The 18,829-nt window shown below is 35.4% G+C and overlaps 1 protein-coding gene across 10 annotated transcripts in view; it reads left to right on the top strand.

Annotated features, from left to right (window-relative positions):
- The window catches only part of LOC106052510 (glycoprotein 3-alpha-L-fucosyltransferase A-like), a 133,313-nt gene that overhangs the window by 98,490 nt on the left and 15,994 nt on the right, over positions 1-18,829 (top strand). For all 10 annotated transcript variants that reach the window (XR_008780289.1, XM_056044922.1, XM_056044921.1 and 7 more), the window contains 2 exons: positions 15,543-15,912; positions 18,510-18,721. Coding sequence is in view for 9 of the 10 variants with exons in the window: in XM_056044922.1 (XP_055900897.1) it covers positions 15,543-15,912; positions 18,510-18,721 (582 nt within the window). In the remaining variant the exon portion in view is untranslated. The remainder of the gene's footprint in view (positions 1-15,542; positions 15,913-18,509; positions 18,722-18,829) is intronic.

Genomic DNA, 18,829 nt, shown 5'->3' with positions numbered 1-18,829 from the left:
TAAAATAGAAGGCTAGGACGGTACATTATTAAGCGTATCCATTCAATTGTCTTTCCCTCTGCTATAAAGAAAAAGAGTATGGTGATAGTAAGCTGGGGGGGGGGGGGTAGATGCTACTTTTTTGTGCAGAAATTACGCAACATGTAAAAAATGAATTTCATTAATCTAAATATTTTTTTCTAGTTCTACTTATTGATATTTTTACTCATATAGGCTTGGGAATTACTTGGATTTGGGTAAGTGTTGACCCATTATCAGTCGGCATAGTTATTTTTAGTTCTGCCAGACTGGAATTTCACATCACCCGCCTTGCACTTTTGATGTACTACTGACGTCACGGCACGCGTGTGCCACTAAACTTCTAATATTCCCTTCAGTGTAAAGACGTCCCTGACTTTTAATCAAAGCTAGTGTAAAGTTTCTGGATCAAGTTTCTTCAATAAGTAATGACGTCAATAAGTAATGACTTCAATAAATAATGACTTCAATAAGTAATGACTTCAATAAGTAATGACTTCAAAAAATAATGACTTCAATAAGTAATGACTGCAATAAATAATGACTTCAATAAGTAATGACTTCAATAAGTAATGACTTCAATAAGTAATGACTTCAATAAGTAATGACTTCAATAAGTAATGACTTCAATAAGTAATGATGTCTATAAGTAATGACTTCAATAAGTAATGACTTCAATAGATAATGATGTCTATAAGTAATGACTTCAATAAGTAATGATGTCTATAAGTAATGACTTCAATAAGTAGTGACTTTAATAAGTAATGACTTTAACAAGTAATGACTTTAATAAATAATGACTTCAATAAGTAATGACTTCAATAAGTAATGACTTTAATAAGTAATGACTTAAATAAGTAATGATGTCTATAAGTAATGACTTCAATGAGTAATGACTTCAATAAGTAGTGACTTTAACAAGTAATGACTTTAATAAATAATGACTTCAATAAGTAATGACTTCAATAGATAATGATGTCTATAAGTAATGACTTCAATAAGTAATGATGTCTATAAGTAATGACTTCAATAAGTAGTGACTTTAATAAGTAATGACTTCAATAAGTAGTGACTTTAATAAGTAATGACTTCATTAAGTAGTGACTTTAATAAGTAATGACTTCAATAAGTAGTGACTTTAATAAGTAATGACTTCAATAAGTAGTGACTTTAATAAGTAGTGACTGTCTGTACTAAGAAAGGAAAACGTCACTAAGAAATTAAACAAAAAAAATTAGAATTACTTTGTGTATAGTTACATCTTTCCTGCTCACTCCGCTATTATTCGATCTCTTGTGTGGACATTTGTGTGGACATGCGTGTGGACATGTGTGTGGAGATGTGTGTGGTGCGAATTAAGTATGTGGGAGAAGGTTTCCGTGCTGGCTCGAATGAAATCCTAATGAAATTTCTTGGTCTAGATCGGGTTTCAAACTCAAACACTCTTGTAAAGTAGCCTAACGGCTTTTGCAGCTGTTTAAGCAACATCCCACACCGGGCCACATGTGGTGGTTATAACATTTCTATACATAGTTATTAAACTTCAAACATTCAGTAACAACGAAAGTTAACATCTACTGCAAACAAATCATATTTTGTCCCATTAGCCCCGGGGCTTTGTCTCCACGATTTCTCCTCCCGCCAGCCACCTTTTTTTTTTCATTATCAAGCATGACCTTGACATTACCGATTGAAAAAAAAAAGTCTATCTCTTCTTGTTTTCTATTCGTGACCCGCTTGTTTATCTTTTCAATACATTTTCTAGCTCTGTGACATTAAGGAGCAGCTCTCAGTGGTTTATCGTCAGAAAAATAAAGTCAAATCCAGGGAGAATGTCTTTCTTTTTACTTTGGTCTCGTTTTGGTTTCGTCTCTTGACTCAATCTCCCTAATGTCTCGTGTCCAAAATATACTCTTGGGAATATGGAAATGGGGACAGCAACCAATCAACGATCTCTGTTCGGTCATGTGATTCTGGAGACCTGATCTCATTGGCTGACAGCTTGAGAAAGTGTGAACACGTTAGTCTTATTCCAATACGTCAGAATAACATTATGTAGACCTTAGACAGCTCCAACTGACAGTATGGAAAGGTCAATCACTCCAATGTTGCTTTACACATAGGTCTAACAGATCAAATTGAACTATATCTAGGTCGATTTAAAGTCGATTAGATACAACTATTATGTAGGTCTATAAGTATAACAGGTCATCATCAATCTAACAGTATATCCAAACCCTTTTGCTGTTTCTAATTTAATATGCTTGGTTGCAGTATTTAATTCGCTTGTAGTTTTGTTGTTGAATCTGACTTGGGTTGCTGTCCTTATTAACTGCTGCAATATCTATAATTAGTGGTAGAATGGATCATTATTACATCACCGAATTTAATTGTAATATCTAATATGTAGTATTTTTCTTTCTTTGTGAATCTTTCTTTGTTTGTGGAATCTATCTTTGTGGAATCTATCTTTGTTTGTGGAATCTACATTTGTTTGTGGAATCTATCTTTGTTTGTGGAATCTATCTTTGATTGTGGAATCTATCTTTGTTTGTGGACTCTATCTTTGTTTGTGGAATCTACATTTGTTTGTGGAATCTATCTTTGTTTGTGGAATCTATCTTTGATTGTGGAATCTATCTTTGTTTGTGGACTCTATCTTTGTTTGTGGAATCTACCTTTGTTTGTGGAATCTATCTTTGTTTGTGGAATCTACCTTTGTTTGTGGAATCTATCTTTGTTTGTGGAATCTATCTTTTTTAGTGAAATCTATCTTTGTTTGTGGAATCATCTTTGTGTGTGAAATCTATCTTCGGTTTCGAATTTTTGTGCAATTTATCTTTGTATGTAGAACCTATCTGTAAGTCAATCTTTGGTTGCAGTTACTAACTGGCTGCAGTATCTATCTATCTTGGTGCCATTATCCAATTAAATTACAGTATCTAGCTTTGTGAAATCAATCTTTAGTTTCTAAATCTAAATTTGGGATGTAGAGTATCTATTTGTTAGCTGTATTTCACTTGGTTTTAGTTTCAATCTCTGTAAACGAAATATATATTTGGTTGCAGTATCTATGATTACAGTATCTCACATTGGTTGCAGTATCTATGATTACAGTACCTCACATTGGTTGCAGTATCTATGATTACAGTATCTCACATTGGTTTGCAGTATCTATGATTACAGTACCTCAAATTGGTTGCAGTATCTATGATTACAGTATCTCACATTGGTTACAGTATCTATGATTACAGTATCTCACATTGGTTGCAGTATCTATGATTACAGTATCTCACATTGGTTGCAAAATCTATGATTACAGTATCTCACATTGGTTTGCAGTATCTATGATTACAGTACCTCAAATTGGTTGCAGTATCTATGATTACAGTATCTCACATTGGTTACAGTATCTATGATTACAGTATCTCACATTGGTTGCAGTATCTATGATTACAGTATCTCACATTGGTTGCAAAATCTATGATTACAGTATCTCACATTGGTTGCAGTATCTATAATTACAGTATCTCACATTGGTTGCAGTATCTATGATTACAGTATCTCACATTGGTTGCAGTATCTATGATTACAGTATCTCACATTGGTTGCAGTATCTATGATTACAGTATCTCACATTGGTTACAGTATCTATGATTACAGTATCTCACATTGGTTGCAGTATCTATGATTACAGTATCTCACATTGGTTGCAAAATCTATGATTACAGTATCTCACATTGGTTGCAGTATCTATGATTACAGTATCTCACATTGGTTGCAGTATCTATGATTACAGTATCTCACATTGGTTGCAGTATCTATGATTACAGTATCTCACATTGGTTGCTGTATCTATGATTACAGTATCTCACATTGGTTGTAGTATCTATGATTACAGTATCTCACATTGGTTGTAGTATCTATGATTACAGTATCTCACATTGGTTGCAGTATCTATGATTACAGTACCTCACATTAGTTGCAGTATCTATGATTACAGTATCTCACATTGGTTGCAGTATCTATGATTACAGTATCTCACATTGGTTGCAGTATCTATGATTACAGTATCTCACATTGGTTGCAGTATCTATGATTACAGTATCTCACATTGGTTGCAGTATCTATGATTACAGTATCTCACATTGGTTGCAGTATCTATGATTACAGTATCTCACATTGGTTGCAGTATCTATGATTACAGTATCTCAAATTGGTTGCAATATCTATGATTACAGTATCTCACATTGGTTGCAGTATCTATGATTACATTATCTCACATTGGTTACAGTATCTATGATTACAGTATCTCACATTGCTTGCAGTATCTATGATTACAGTATCTCACATTGGTTGCAGTATCTATGATTACAGTATCTCACATTGGTTGTAGTATCTATGATTACAGTATCTCACATTGGTTGTAGTATCTATGATTACAGTATCTCACATTGGTTGCAGTATCTATGATTACAGTATCTCACATTGGTTGCAGTATCTATGATTACAGTATCTCACATTGGTTGCAGTATCTATGATTACAGTATCTCACATTGGTTGCAGTATCTATGATTACAGTATCTTACATTGGTTGCAGTATCTATGATTACAGTATCTTACATTGGTTGCTGTATCTATGATTACAGTATCTCACATTGGTTGTAGTATCTATGATTACAGTATCTCACATTGGTTGTAGTATCTATGATTACAGTATCTTACATTGGTTGCTGTATCTATGATTACAGTATCTCACATTGGTTGTAGTATCTATGATTACAGTATCTCACATTGGTTGTAGTATCTATGATTACAGTATCTCACATTGGTTGTAGTATCTATGATTACAGTATCTTACATTGGTTGCTGTATCTATGATTACAGTATCTCACATTGGTTGCAGTATCTATGATTACAGTATCTCACATTGGTTGTAGTATCTATGATTACAGTATCTCACATTGGTTGTAGTACTTATCTTTGGTAGCATAATATTTCTTTGAACGTATTGTTATTATTTATCTTTATTTGGATGCAGTATCTATGTTTGTTACAAGTGTTATTGTGATTGCAATTTAGTCACGTTTTTAAAAAGCCAGAGATTCTGGCAGTATGTGCCTGCAATGCCAAGCTTTCCTTCTTACAATAAACTTATTACAAAACTGTCTCTTTCAATAGCTAACGGTGTTCTATACAATATTACAGAATTCTGAACTACTGCTCTCAAAGATAGTTTTGTTTTACTAGTGAATGAATTATGAATCAACTTCTCGTGTTACAAGAAAAGGGAGATATGTAAAGTTTGCAGTGACATTTGAAATTGACTTTGTCTCCTCTTCCAATGTTTGTTGTTATTGGTGTATATCTCTGCATATGCGATGGGTAGTGTGAAAGAATTCCTTTAAAGAATGGTAAGACTATATATAGACAGAACTTTGATTTTTCCACAACACAAACCCGATCAGTTGAACGTTTATTTTTAGTGGCTCCCAAAAGGGGAATTGACGACATAGTTTTGTGTTTTCTGTCTGTCCGTCCATCCGTCCGTCCCATTTAGATCTCGTAAACTAAAAAAGATATACAAATCCAACGTCATGATATTTTAGACCTTTAAAGTTCTGATGCAGCGGCTACATTTTTCTTTCCTGAAAGAGAAAAATTTAATTTTTAAAATCAACTATGCAAGCAGTTTGTGTCATAAAAATACACCATTTGTACAACTATTATGGACGTGAACTATAGTGCAACTAAATACATCTGGAACACTTCACAGGAAGGAAATGTTTTATTTGTTGAGACTATATTTGAGATTGGCACTTAACAAAACAATTTGATTAGATAATCATTCAATAACATCAGTTAGGTCAGGTTCACATTTAACTTCACCTTCACCTATCCCTTAGTCTGTTGGACCATTGGGGCACCACAGAATATCTGTCTACCGTCCTTCTTCATTCCTTTCTGTCCTTTGCCTTTGATAGACAGGCCCGTCCAGTCTTTGATGTTGTCTTCCCATCGCTTTCTTTGTCTTCCTCTTCATCTTCTTCCTGGTACTGTTCCCCGAAGAAAGGTCTTTGCGAGCCCTGCCTGAAGACCTTGTGATGTGGCCATAGAGTTTGAGTTTACGTTTTTGACAGTGGTTAGCAGTGGGGTCCTATTGCTGTAGTAATATTGTTTCAAATCTCTTCATTTGTGGTGCGGTCTTTGTAAGTCATCCAATATTATGAGTATTAACAATATAACATTAATAAATGTCCGTATCCTGTGGTATCAAGTCGTTAGTCGAACTAATGTTTCGCTAACACTTTCGAGATAGTTTGTAGTTCATAGTTTCTGATATTCTTTCTGAAAATATTAAAACCTTTTTTTTTTAAATATATTTTAGAAATCTCTTTTGTTTCTGAGACACGATTTTTAATATGCGGCAAATATTAAAAAAACAACATGAGGCGGGTTTAATATAAGAAAATACTATTTGACTAACTTCTTCAAAGTGACTCCTCATAGAGATCTGAAGTTTAGCGGAGGCAGAAGTAGGAGGATGCATTAGGTTTCAGTCTAGATTACTCTAGATCTATATTTGTCCCATGATATCTCTTTCATTTCTTAACATGGTCTTACAGAATGGTTTCACATTTTGTTTCGTACTTAAATTGTTTTTCTAAAATCATGATTTACAAGTAACTAGCTAGTATCTTATTCTCTTGGCTCACTGTCTTTTTTTTGTGTGGCGTTAGTCTGACTTTTGAAAGGGTTTAGTTTAAAAGAGGATGGGAGATTTAACTAACGAGGTTCTCTGACTGTCTGGAGAAAGGATGTGAACAACTGGCCCAACTTCTCCAAGACATTAGCAGAATTTCCTCCCCGGAAGACATAAAAGGAGAATGCACATTATGTCCTGATCTTTCTTTCGCTCTTGTATTCAATACATTAGGCACCAACTCAGTTGAAAGAGATGTTTTTAGACATTAGAATAGTTGAAAGTCCCATCTCCCTAAGGGGCTCTACTACCGATGTTTAATCGAGACTGATTCATGAAAAATTAGTGCCGCAAAATATCCCTGTATTACTAGACTGACGAGCAGCTCCTTCTTCCTGGCGTTCTATAGAGGTGCCAAATATTCGACATTGTTTAATTCTTTACAAGTGTAAACAGTTTAGTCGAGCTTAATACCTAAGCCACAATTACGACCAATGGCTTGGGTTCGTTATCAGAGACTATTTGAGACGCAAATAGGAGGACTTTATAGACAATAGGAGCCTGTCCCCATTGACACCGACAACCTTGGCTATAACAATCTCGAAGCTTAAAGAGATTATTATGGGAATTCAATTCAATCACCTATGATTAATCATCCTTCGTCTTACCCGACGCTTTTAAATGAGTTGCCTCCCTTATCTTATCTTATATAATACAGACCATGGGCGTAGCCAGGATTTTTTTTCGGGGAGGGTTTTGGGGGGGGGGGGATTCCCCCCCCCCCCCCCCGCGGAAAAAAATTATATATATATATGTGTGTGTGTGTGTGTGTACACAATTAATCTTTATTACATTCTGACCTTTTCTGAAGACGTTTATTGTTTATTGTAGACTCCTCGCCATTGCTAGCAAGGGGGTCTGGGGGAGTTCGCAGCGCTCCCCCAGCGCGGGGCGAAGCCCCGCCGCCGAGCACTATTTCTGGTATTGAAAGCCAACAAAATGCATATTCTGAGGTATCTACAGTGCATTATCTTGCTATTAAAAATTTTTATTTCACAAACCTAATGTGCTATTCTTACTGACTTAGACCCTCTCGCGCCGTTGGGCGCATTTTCCGGCAAGCTGTTTCCGCAACTCTTATTTTGCGTAATTCATTTTGTCGGAAAACATGTCCCGCAAAACCTCATGCGACGCTCTGTCACAACCTTACTAAGGATTCGACTCCCAGTTCGGCATATGATTTCTTTGATTTAGACCCGATCTCTATGACTGACTCATAAAATCTGTCTTAGCCATCTTTGTTGAGACACATTTAATGATTTTCAATTTCGGCAGAAGACTATTCACACTTAATTAACGGAGCCCAAGCCACTGGTAGAAATTTGTAACCTTTCTTGACTACGCTCTTGGAATTAAATGCCTGTTAAAGAAAAAGCCATCTGGAGGAGGGGGATTTAAACTCAAAACCCCTTTGGCTACGCTCTTAGAATTTTTAGTGTGTAATTTGCTTTTTTTTTTATATCGAAGAGGTACTTTTTAGCTTCAAACCCCAACTGGAAGGGGGAGTGGGGTTAAACTCAAAACCCCTTTGGCTACGCTCATAGATTTTATAGTGTGTAATTTGCTTTTTTTTATATTGAAGAGGTACTTTTTAGCTTCAAACCCCAACTGGAAGGGGGAGGGGGGTTAAACTCAAAACCCCTTTGGCTACGCTCATAGAATTTTTAGTGTGTAATTTGCTTTTTTTATATTGAAGATGGGGTTATCGTAAATTTTGGATGGGTTTTTTAAATCAAAATCTTCCTCAACTGTGCTGTTGGAATTTTCGGGATTGTTGTTTGCATTTTTTTGTTTTGTTTTATAGAAGAGGGGGATTTAACTGCAAAAACCTCTGGTAGGGGGTTTAAAATTCAAAACCCCCTGTAGGGGGTTTTAAACTCAAAGCCCTCTGGTAGAGGGATTTGTATCTCAAAACCCCCTGATAGTGGTTTTTAAAATCTCAAAACCCCCTGGTAGGGGGATTTAAACTCAAAACCCCCTGGTAGAGGGTTTTTAACTCAAAATTGCCTCGGCTGTGTTGTGGTAAGTGATGAGTTAGTATTAAAATCTCACCTAAAATAAACAAAATGAAAGCAAAAATCAGTCACTTAATTCCGTCCCCCCCCCCCGCAGGGGGGGGGATTTCATTTCGGGGGGGGTTTGAACCCCAAGAACCCCCCCCTGGCTACGCCCATGATACAGACGTTACTTCAAAAAAGAAGATGATTACGTCCTACGCGTCATGCATTTAGTCATGCATATTAACCAATGACTTAAATTCTGCCAAGTCACTGGTTTTCCTGGCTAGCTCAGGCAACCCATTCCATGCTCTAATACAGTGGTTCCCAAACTTTTTTGTCTCGTAGACCCCTTGCCATGTTTTCTGGTTTTCGGTAGACCCCCTGCTGAACTTGCTCAACTTGTACATTTTTGCAAATTCATTAACATTTTTTTAATAAATTTATAACTGTAGTGAGTTGAAGAGTGAAAAAGTGATTTAAAACTACACAACTACGGATATTATGTTTCATATACAAATTTGTTGTTCTATGAAGTAGTTTTCCCAACATTAAATATTAATTAATCAATTTATTAATATGCCTAAAGTATCATTGTAAAAGGTTTCGCAAAGAGCAGTTTCTCGTGTATTTCTTGATCTTTCAAGTGTGGCTCAAATAATGAATCTGCGGAACTGTTTTCATTAACAGGAGAAGGGTCGAAGGGTGGTAACTGAAGTCTAAACCAGCAAGCTTCGAGAAGAGAGGGTTCATTAACCTTCGCTTGCTACCCACCTAGCAGAAGGAAAACTGAATTCAAACCTCTGCTGCCTTGCTACTATACCCAAACAAGGGAAAGGTCTCGTGGGTCAACCCTAAGGAAATATTAGGAGACGGTGACCATTAGCGCCATGTATTCCTGGGCCGTCCCCTCTTTCTATTTCCTTGGGGGTTTCAGGTTAGGGCTTGCCTTGTTATAATGGATGCAGGCTTGCAAAGGGTGTGACCTATCCATCTCCAGCGTCTGTGAAGGATATCTACTTCAATGGGTTGCTGTTTTGTTCTTTGCCACAGTTCCTCATTCGAGATCTTGTCTGGCCAGCGGATTATAAGAATCTTCCTCAGGCAGGTATTGATGAATACCTGGATTTTTTTTCATGGTGGTGATGATGGTTCTACATGTCTCCGTGATTTGGAAGCAGATGCCTAGCTGATGGGCAAGATGTGGCGACAGTTGGAGAGATTAGGCCAGAAGGGACAACAGGCAGAGATTAAATGAGATGGCGACCATTAGACAGTTTGTAGCACACAGCGCTACACCTTGTCAGACCAAACTGTATTTATGTCGTTTGCGAAGATTTACATAAGAAGCTTTTAATTTTATAACTCCTGCCACCGAAGCGACTTTAAACTTTTGATTAAAGAAATTCTTTTAATAATAACAAATGTAGGTTTGTGTAAAACGGCTGGTAAAATCAATGTTTGACCTTGGCTGTTTTCCGTATTTTGCTTTAAGTAAAGAAATCTTGTAAGACGCTCACAAACCATCATCTTCTCTATATGATGTCAAACAGAGATTTTGTGGGTCTATTCTGAACTTTGAGTGTTCAAAAGTTTTTCAAATCTTAATTGTTGTCAGGGTGGCATTGTCTCAGATGATCCTCCAGCGTAACTGTTTCATATCGTCATAAAAAAAGTCACTTAGGCAACTGCTTGTTTGACAAGGAAGGAATGAATCCCAATTTAAAATAATTAATGCTGTACTGTCAACATTTCTTTTTTTTTTTTCTAAACATTAGTTACATGTAGACACAATTAAGCTAGTTAAATAAGTATTGAAATGCATTACAACAATTTTTCATTTGAATAGCAGGATAAATATTTAAAGGATTAACGAAGGTACAAATCATATATTAGTGTATAAAATAATTACATTAATGGAATGTGAAAAGTAACTCGACCTGCTTAAATGAAATCTATTACCGTAGACCCCCGTGGACATCTCATAGACCCCCAATTTATTTTTTCACTTTCGTAGACCCCTTGGAGGTCTTCGTAGACCCCTGGGGGTCTATATAGACCACTTTGGGAATCACTGCTCTAATAGCACTAGGGAAGAAGGAGTATTTGTACAAATTTGTCCTAGCATATGGGACGAGGAATGTGCCATTATCTTTGTGTCTTTCAGAGTATTTTATTAAATTTTGTTTTTGCATTTGAAGATTATGGTTCAGTGTTTTATGTATAATTGCTACTTTACTTTTGAGTTTTCTGTCCTGAAGGCTTTCTAAATTTAGTGATTTTACTAAAGGTGTTACTCTAGTCAAATGTGAATATTCGTTTGTTATGAATCTCACTGCTCTATTTTGTGTCTGATTTTACTAAAGGTGTTACTCTAGTCAAATGTGAATATTCGTTTGTTATGAATCTCACTGCTCTATTTTGTGTCTGTTCTAGTTTCTTAATGTTTTCTTGAGTTAAGGGGTCCCAAACAGAGGATGCATATTCTATTACTGGCCTAACCAAGGTTAAATAACATTTTAGTTTTATGTTCTTATTTGATTTATAGAAATTTCTTTCAATAAACCCTAATGCTTTGTTTGATTTTTTGATAGCTTCATCAATATGGGGATTCCATGACAGTTTTTCATTTATTATAACACATAGGTATTTTGCGATTTTAGTCTGTGTTACTGGTTTACCATGAATAAGATAAGTGGAATTAATTTGTTTTAGTTTTTTGTTACTCTTAACAACTGACATTTTTCTGGGTGGAAAGACATGCTCCAATTTGATTCCCATTTCTGTAATTCATCTAATTCTCTTTGTAAAATATCTGTGTCTTGTGTTGTTTTTATTGTTCTATATATTATGCAATCGTCTGCAAATAATCTGACTTTTGTTCCTGAAGTAATGCAATTTGTTAAATCATTTATGTAAATTAAAAATAGTAGTGGACCTAAGACTGTTCCTTGAGGTACGCCTGAGTTTACTGTTATTGGTGTTGATTTAGAGCCATTTATTATTACAGTTTGTTCTCTCCCTATCAGAAAATCTTTAATCCACTGATGCAATGGACCATTAATGCCGAAATATTTTAATTTTTTAAGCAAACTATGGTGGTGAACTTTGTCAAAAGCCTTGGAAAAATCTAGTAAGTTAGCATCTATTTGTTCACTATAATCTAAACCTTTTGAAAAATCATCAATTAGCCCTATTAGTTGTGTTTCACATGATCTATATTTCCTAAAGCCATGTTGGTATGGGGTGAGGACATTATGTTTGTCTAAGTGGTTTATGATGTTGCTACATATTATGTGTTAAAGGATTTTACATGTGATGCTGGTAAGTGATACTGGTCTGTAGTTTCCTGGGTCAGATTTTTCTCCTTTTTTTTTAAATAGTGGGTGGGTGACATTAGCTTCTTTCCAGTCCTTTGGTACTCTGCCCTGGTTAAGCGATGCCTGAAAGAGTATTTTGAACACTGGGGCTAGCTCATTGCTTAGTTCTTTGAGTAATCTAGATGGAATACCATCAGGTCCAGACGCTTTATTTGGTTTGGTGTTGGCTAATTGGTTTTATGTTATGTTCATCTTTTAATGGCGCTATGCCTGTTGTTTCCATTTTCTTGGACTTAATGTATGACCAAATGATTTTGTTGTTATCTTTAGATATTACATTGTTTATGTATTCACTCTGCAGCTGTCTTCTTACTTTTTGGCTTAGGTGTTTAATTTTTATATACTATTTGTAAAATCTTTCTGCCTTAGTTTCTTTAAATTTTCAATATAGGTTTTCCTTCTGCTTACAAAGCTTCTTTAGTCTATTATTAAACCAGCATTTATTTATTTTGTCTGGTGTGTACTTAGTTGGTATATGATTTTCTATAATGCTTTTAAGATGGTTTTTAATGAAATTCCAGAGGTCATCGACTGGTTGGTTAATGTCTTTTTCTAATAAGAATGTTTGTTGAAAGTTTAATGCAGTTTGGTGTAGTTGTGTTAGGATACATTTATTCCAGAGTAAGATTTTTATTTTGGGTTTTGTAATGGCTACTGCTTTTATCTGACTGTGTATTTTTATGATCTCATGGTCTGATAGACCAGGGATAATATCATAATCAACTACTAATCCAGGTCTGTTGGTTAAGAAGAGATCTAATGTGTTGTTTAATCTAGTTGGCTTTTTAATGATTTGATCTAAACTTAGGTTGTGTAAAGTTTCTATGAAAAGCTCATTTATGTCCTTAAGGTTTTGGTGTTTATCTATGGTTAGTGTTTTCCAATTTATATCAGGTAGGTTGAGATCACCCATAATCCAACCCTTAAATTGACTACACAACGAAAACATAATAAAGGGACATTATTGAGATGTTTATTTATAGACATTTCAAGATATAATTTAAATGTTAATTAACACCATTGCTAAGGAGAAGGATTGTTCAAGAGATTATGTTAGAGATAGTCAAAGAGGTTATTAAAGAAATAATTATAAAGGGAGGATTATAAAGATTTTAAAGAGATTATTGAAGAAATAATAAAAGAGACCACTACAATTAAGCTCCATTGTGTTTGACACGTGCTGTGGGCCTTCAGATTGCCTCCAGCCAAAGTGCACATTATCAATTGTGTGACCGAGTTGGTAGAGAATGCTTTGTGTTCTAAATCACATTGTGTATGGTTAAGAAAGGGGCAGGAGAGGAGGCACAATGTAGCACACATTTACGTTCATGATTTTTTTTCTGGACAGTTTAGCAGTGGGGGGGGGGAATTGGGGGGTGAGAGTGGAAAGTAGGAAGAACAAAAAAAAAAAAAGAGTCAAGTATTTTTACATTTTATGAGTAACGCTTATCATTGTAGTTTATTACACACATTGCAGGCAAACTGAGGTGTCTATATGTCTAAAGACTTTCCCAAATTGCACAGATCTAGAAGGGACACTGAAATGCGCTACATGACAGTAGAATCTTGATTTGAACTACAACTCGTGTGATTACAATTTTGTTTTGTTCTATAATGTACGCGCTTTGTTTTTGTTCCAGTGCATCATTTGATTGATTTGTTTGTTAAAAACTTTATTGTTTTTGGATGGATTTTTTGAGTTTGTACAATTGAACTCTAACCTTAACCCAAACACTAACGCAAACCCAAAGCCTAACACTAGTCAGTTGTTACATTTATTTTGAAAGCCCAGTCAAGACCTACAGCTCTCATCAATAGACAATGGAGTCTCGGTGTGAGAGAATAGTTCGTTTATGAATCATACAAATAATGTCAAACACTCGGATATGAAACTGTTAGCACTTGAGCAGTGAGATTTTTTCATTAAAGAATAATTAAATAAATTAAAACATTACAATTTATAAGACAAAGAAAACTTACAATACTTTGAAATATGTTTTTAACTGTTTAATCACGTCGTACAAAAAATAAATGCATCTACTCTGCATCAAGATTTCTCTGGTCAATCTATTTTGTTAAAAATAAACTCTCTTACTCTCGAGGCTTGAATACATTCGTTTCATCGTTGCAACTTGTATTTTTTTTATTTATTTGTTTTTATACATTATTTATCAGTTATTTAGTTCTGCATGGATTTCCACTTGTGCTGATACTTTGGTCTTTGCATGGAAGCTGCTTAGCTGATTTCATCAACATCATCTTCCCTTTAAGTTCCTCATGGAACATAGGGCCTCCGTAATAACACGCCGCTCTCCACGGTCTCTTGCTAGTTGTTTTTTTAATGGCTTCCCAACTCTTTCCTGTCCTCTCAGCTTCCTCTAGAATACTGCGTCGCCATGTTCTTTTTGGTCTTCCTCTACGTCTTGTTCCCTGGGGGTTCCACTTGAAGGTCTGTCTAGCTCTGTTGTTGGTATCTTTTCTCAGGGAGTGACCAAACCATCTCCAGTTCCTCTCTAAGATCTGCACCTCTATATTTGGCTCATAAAATTTAATTCCATACAACTGGTGGAGGGAGAGATAGAAGAAAACCTTTGATCTTGAAATAAACCAATGAAATATTTTGACATGTTACAAATCTAATCATAGTTTCTCTATTTCATTCCTCACATAGTATGTTCCTAATTACATTAAACTACCAACTGTAATAATAACTGCAGCATTGAAAGACATCCAAAGTGTTAGAATATTTAACGTGCTAGACTATTGTACTATGTTTTAAAACATGTCTATCAGTGCAATATATTTATTTTGATCATATCTCTCAGTGTTTTTTTATTACTTGGAACAGGTTGTAATTATTAACATTTTAAGCTAAAAAATTATTTCAATATTTTTTTTTGTATTTTTAAAGAGAAACTCCAAATGGTTTTTCAAATTGAAGTTATTGACATATTTAAAATCTGTTTTAAAAAGTTGTAATGGCCAACATTGTATCATGTTTTAATTAGATGCTTTGTAGCATTTCAAAATAAAACGGAATGACGTGACCTTTTGTTTGTAGCGATTGGCCGGTAAAAAATCTGACCGTTTTGGATGCGCAGAAAAATTACGTCAGAAAAACATCAATTACTAAGTTAAAATTGAAAAAATTTATATATAAAAGAAGAATACATTTATTATATGTAAATAAATACACTTTTGAATTATTGTCAAAACTATGTGAGTTGTTCTGTAAGTTTGTGAGAACCCTTTAAGTTAAAAGGCTCTGGAATGATGTTGTAGAAGTAAATAATTCTATATAATAGTTATTATGAACATCAAACTTAGAAACCATGCTCCCCCCCCCCCCTCATTTGTTTTAATGTGTTCCCTGTTTCTCATCAGCTTCATCCAGAGGTGTATCCGAATACCGAGCACTATACAGACGACAGGATTGTCTCCCAGCTCAACTTCGTCCCGCCAAGTCTCTCCCGCCAACTGCAGAGCGGCGCCTCTAGCGTCAAACTCCGCAAGATACTGCTATACAACGGAATAGGGGGCTGGGATATCAAAAGAGGCCAGGAGACGTTCCTAGACCAGAAGTGCAAGGTCCCGTACTGCGAGATTACGGAATCCAAGTCGGACATGCAAGACGCCCACGTAGTCCTGTTCCAGGGTCCGCCGAGAGCAGGTGGCAACAAGCCTCCACATCAGAACTGGTTAGTCTTCCTGTTGGAGTCGCCTTATCACACACCAGGCCTTGGATCCGCCAATGGTTTGTCTGATATGTTGATTTTGTTTTAAAAAACAAAAGAATACAGTTATGATAAGTTTGTACTACAAAATGTTTGGTTCTGCGTTTTGATTGTTTTATTTGGTATTATGTAATGTTATTAAATCAAGTCGTTCTCACGGACGAGCCAGATGTCGATCATAGGCAACACTGAGGGGTCTCCTTTAGACTTTTTTTTATAACCCGCTGTTCAAGAATGAGATTGAGTTTTGCACCTTGGGCATCTCCTTTAGGGTAACAAATCAGAGAGCGGGCTATATGTCTAATACGTGTAAAAAGTAAAGTTCTCTTTTCAGACCTTGCGATATGTGGGACAGATGTTAAGGTGATCTGTTTCTTTAGCCCCCAGTTAACAAGAGTATCATGCGGCCAGCACAACGACCAATCGCCTTTACTTTAAATTGAGGTACCCATTAGAGTTAAGTGGGCTCAGCAGCACCCTAAAAAATCCCTTAATTGAAAATGTCTTCACCGAGATCTAGTAAGAGTGGGCAGAAATAAATGTGGGTGATGGTTGCTTTTCAGTAGGCCTACTTACACCCCCGCCCCAAAGACTTCTTTCAAATTCTGTTCAATTCTTTTAGTGGATGGCGAAATTCTCAATTAAGATTTTAAAATAAAAAAATTTAAATGTATTTAACAAAGAAATTTTTCCTGCAATAACGTGATAACATTAAAGAAGAGAGATTATCTCAGTATTAAGAAAACAAATCCACATAGTGAAATGTGATAGCATTAAAGAAGAGAGATGATCTCAGTATTAAGAAAACAAATCCACATAGTGAAATGTGATAGCATTAAAGAAGAGAGATGATCTCAGTATTAAGAAAACAAATGCACATAGTGAAGTGTGATAACTTTACAGAAGAGAGATTATCTCAGTATTAAGAAAACAAATCCACATAGTGAAATGTGATAGCATTACAGAAGAGAGATTATCTCAGGATTAAAAAAACAAATTCACATTGTGAAATGTGATAACATTAAAGAAGAGAGATGATCTCAGTATTAAGAAAACAAATCCACATAGTGACTGTATCTGAAGATTTATCGTAAAGCAACGTTAAACGTTAAGACGTCTCATCGGGAAAAAATCAAATAATACCATTCTGTTACGTAGGACGTAATCATCTTCTTTTTTGAAGTAACGTCTGTATTATATAAGATAAGATAAATGAAAATTTCAAGTTTCTCCCGGTCGCCGTGGAAAACATTACTATTATTATTATAACTCCTAGAGCCTACATTATGTTTGTTAACAGCGCTCTAGGGCCTCCAATGGACTCAAAAGACGTGAAAAAAATGTTATAGAAAAAACAGCGCAACTTGAATCCAATCTCTAGCATAGCAAAACTCTATTGCTCTATGTCTGATAGACTAGACTCAATGTTTATTACCAAAAGTTTACTTATGAGACTACAAAGTGCTAGAAGACCTTTTGGTCCAAATGTCGAGACGTTATTTCGAGTCTGGTACATCAAAGGGAGATGCAGGTTCAAGCGATGCTGAGGAGAGTCAGCATATCGGCTTCCATTGGCAAGATCTAGGCTAGAAAGAAAGTGTCCAAAACATATTGATTTATTTCGATAAAAATACAGATTTATTTTTAATAAATTGCGTGACTTAAATTTTTCTTTGTTTTTAATTTTTATTTAAGGCCACAAAATTCATTTCCCTTAGGGTTTATAGTTACCTAAGACCGGCCCTGTTGTTATTATAGATCAGATATAACGCTCAGAAAATGTTTCTGGCCTACTTCTGAAACGATTGAAAACCATACTTTATTCAGACCCTTTTTAAAAGAGAAACAAAGAGATTCGTGTACAATAAAGCCTATTTGACAAAGCTTCTATCAACTCACTCTGTCTCGTAGAAAGTGTGTTCACGTTATTTCTCCCAATCTCAAATGAAACTGAAATTTTACACAATTATTTCTTGTACCTGACAACAAAAGAATCAATAAAAAAAACAATTAGTTAATTAACTATTGCTAATAAATTATTTTGTTTGGTATCTCAAACAAGGGAGAGAATTTGTACTAGACTGAGTGGTGGTATAAGCTGAATTGGTCCTCTCTATGCCTCGTCGTATGAGTTTATTAAACACAAACCTGAAAAATAGGACTAGACTATAGAAACAATAGATCACTCTACAATCTTCTATGTTCATAAGCTCTCCACTAGCACGGTGGTTACCGTGTTGGCTTGAGAAGGCTTAAGCTATGCGTTCGAATTGAGGTCGTTTAGCATTTTTTTTTAATTTTTAAAATGCTTTTTTTTATTATTAGTGTAGATTTATTCGCCTCTATATTTAAAGACATGATTAATCCAGACTAATTGATACAAGTACACTCCAGACTAATTGATACAAGTACACTTAATATAAGCTTTGTTTTTTTAGAAAAGTATTTTTTGTTTAATTTTCTTGTTTGTTTGTTTTCAAGACAAAGAGTGGGTAAAACTAAAAGTAAAATGGTAAAAAGATTTTCTTTTAGTCGATGAACAGAAACTTGATGTATTGAAGAAAATTCATTGAATTCCATGAACTATTTTAACAATGAGATTCCTTTATTTCATCAGGACTTGTCAATTGGACAGCATCCTATCGCCATGACTCTACAATTGTGGCTCCTTACGAGAAATTCGTGGCCTACAACACCAGCAGGCTAACTCAGCCCCAGCAGAAGAACTACGCTGCGGGGAAGACCAAGATGGTCGCTTGGTTTGTTTCCAACTGTGGAGCGCGTAACGGTAGACGACAGTACGCAGACGAGTTGGCCAAATACATCCAGGTACAGGTCCAAATACATAAACATACTGGGCCAAAATGCATTGAGGTACAGGGCCAAATAGCTCTACATACAGGTCCAGACAAATAAAAAAAAATTACGTAGTGGCCG

Source organism: Biomphalaria glabrata, chromosome 10, assembly GCF_947242115.1.
Source record: "Biomphalaria glabrata chromosome 10, xgBioGlab47.1, whole genome shotgun sequence".
Lineage (NCBI taxonomy): Eukaryota > Metazoa > Mollusca > Gastropoda > Planorbidae > Biomphalaria > Biomphalaria glabrata.
The sequence above is the reverse complement of the archived record's forward strand: the minus strand, read 5'-3'. Positions and strand labels throughout refer to the sequence as shown.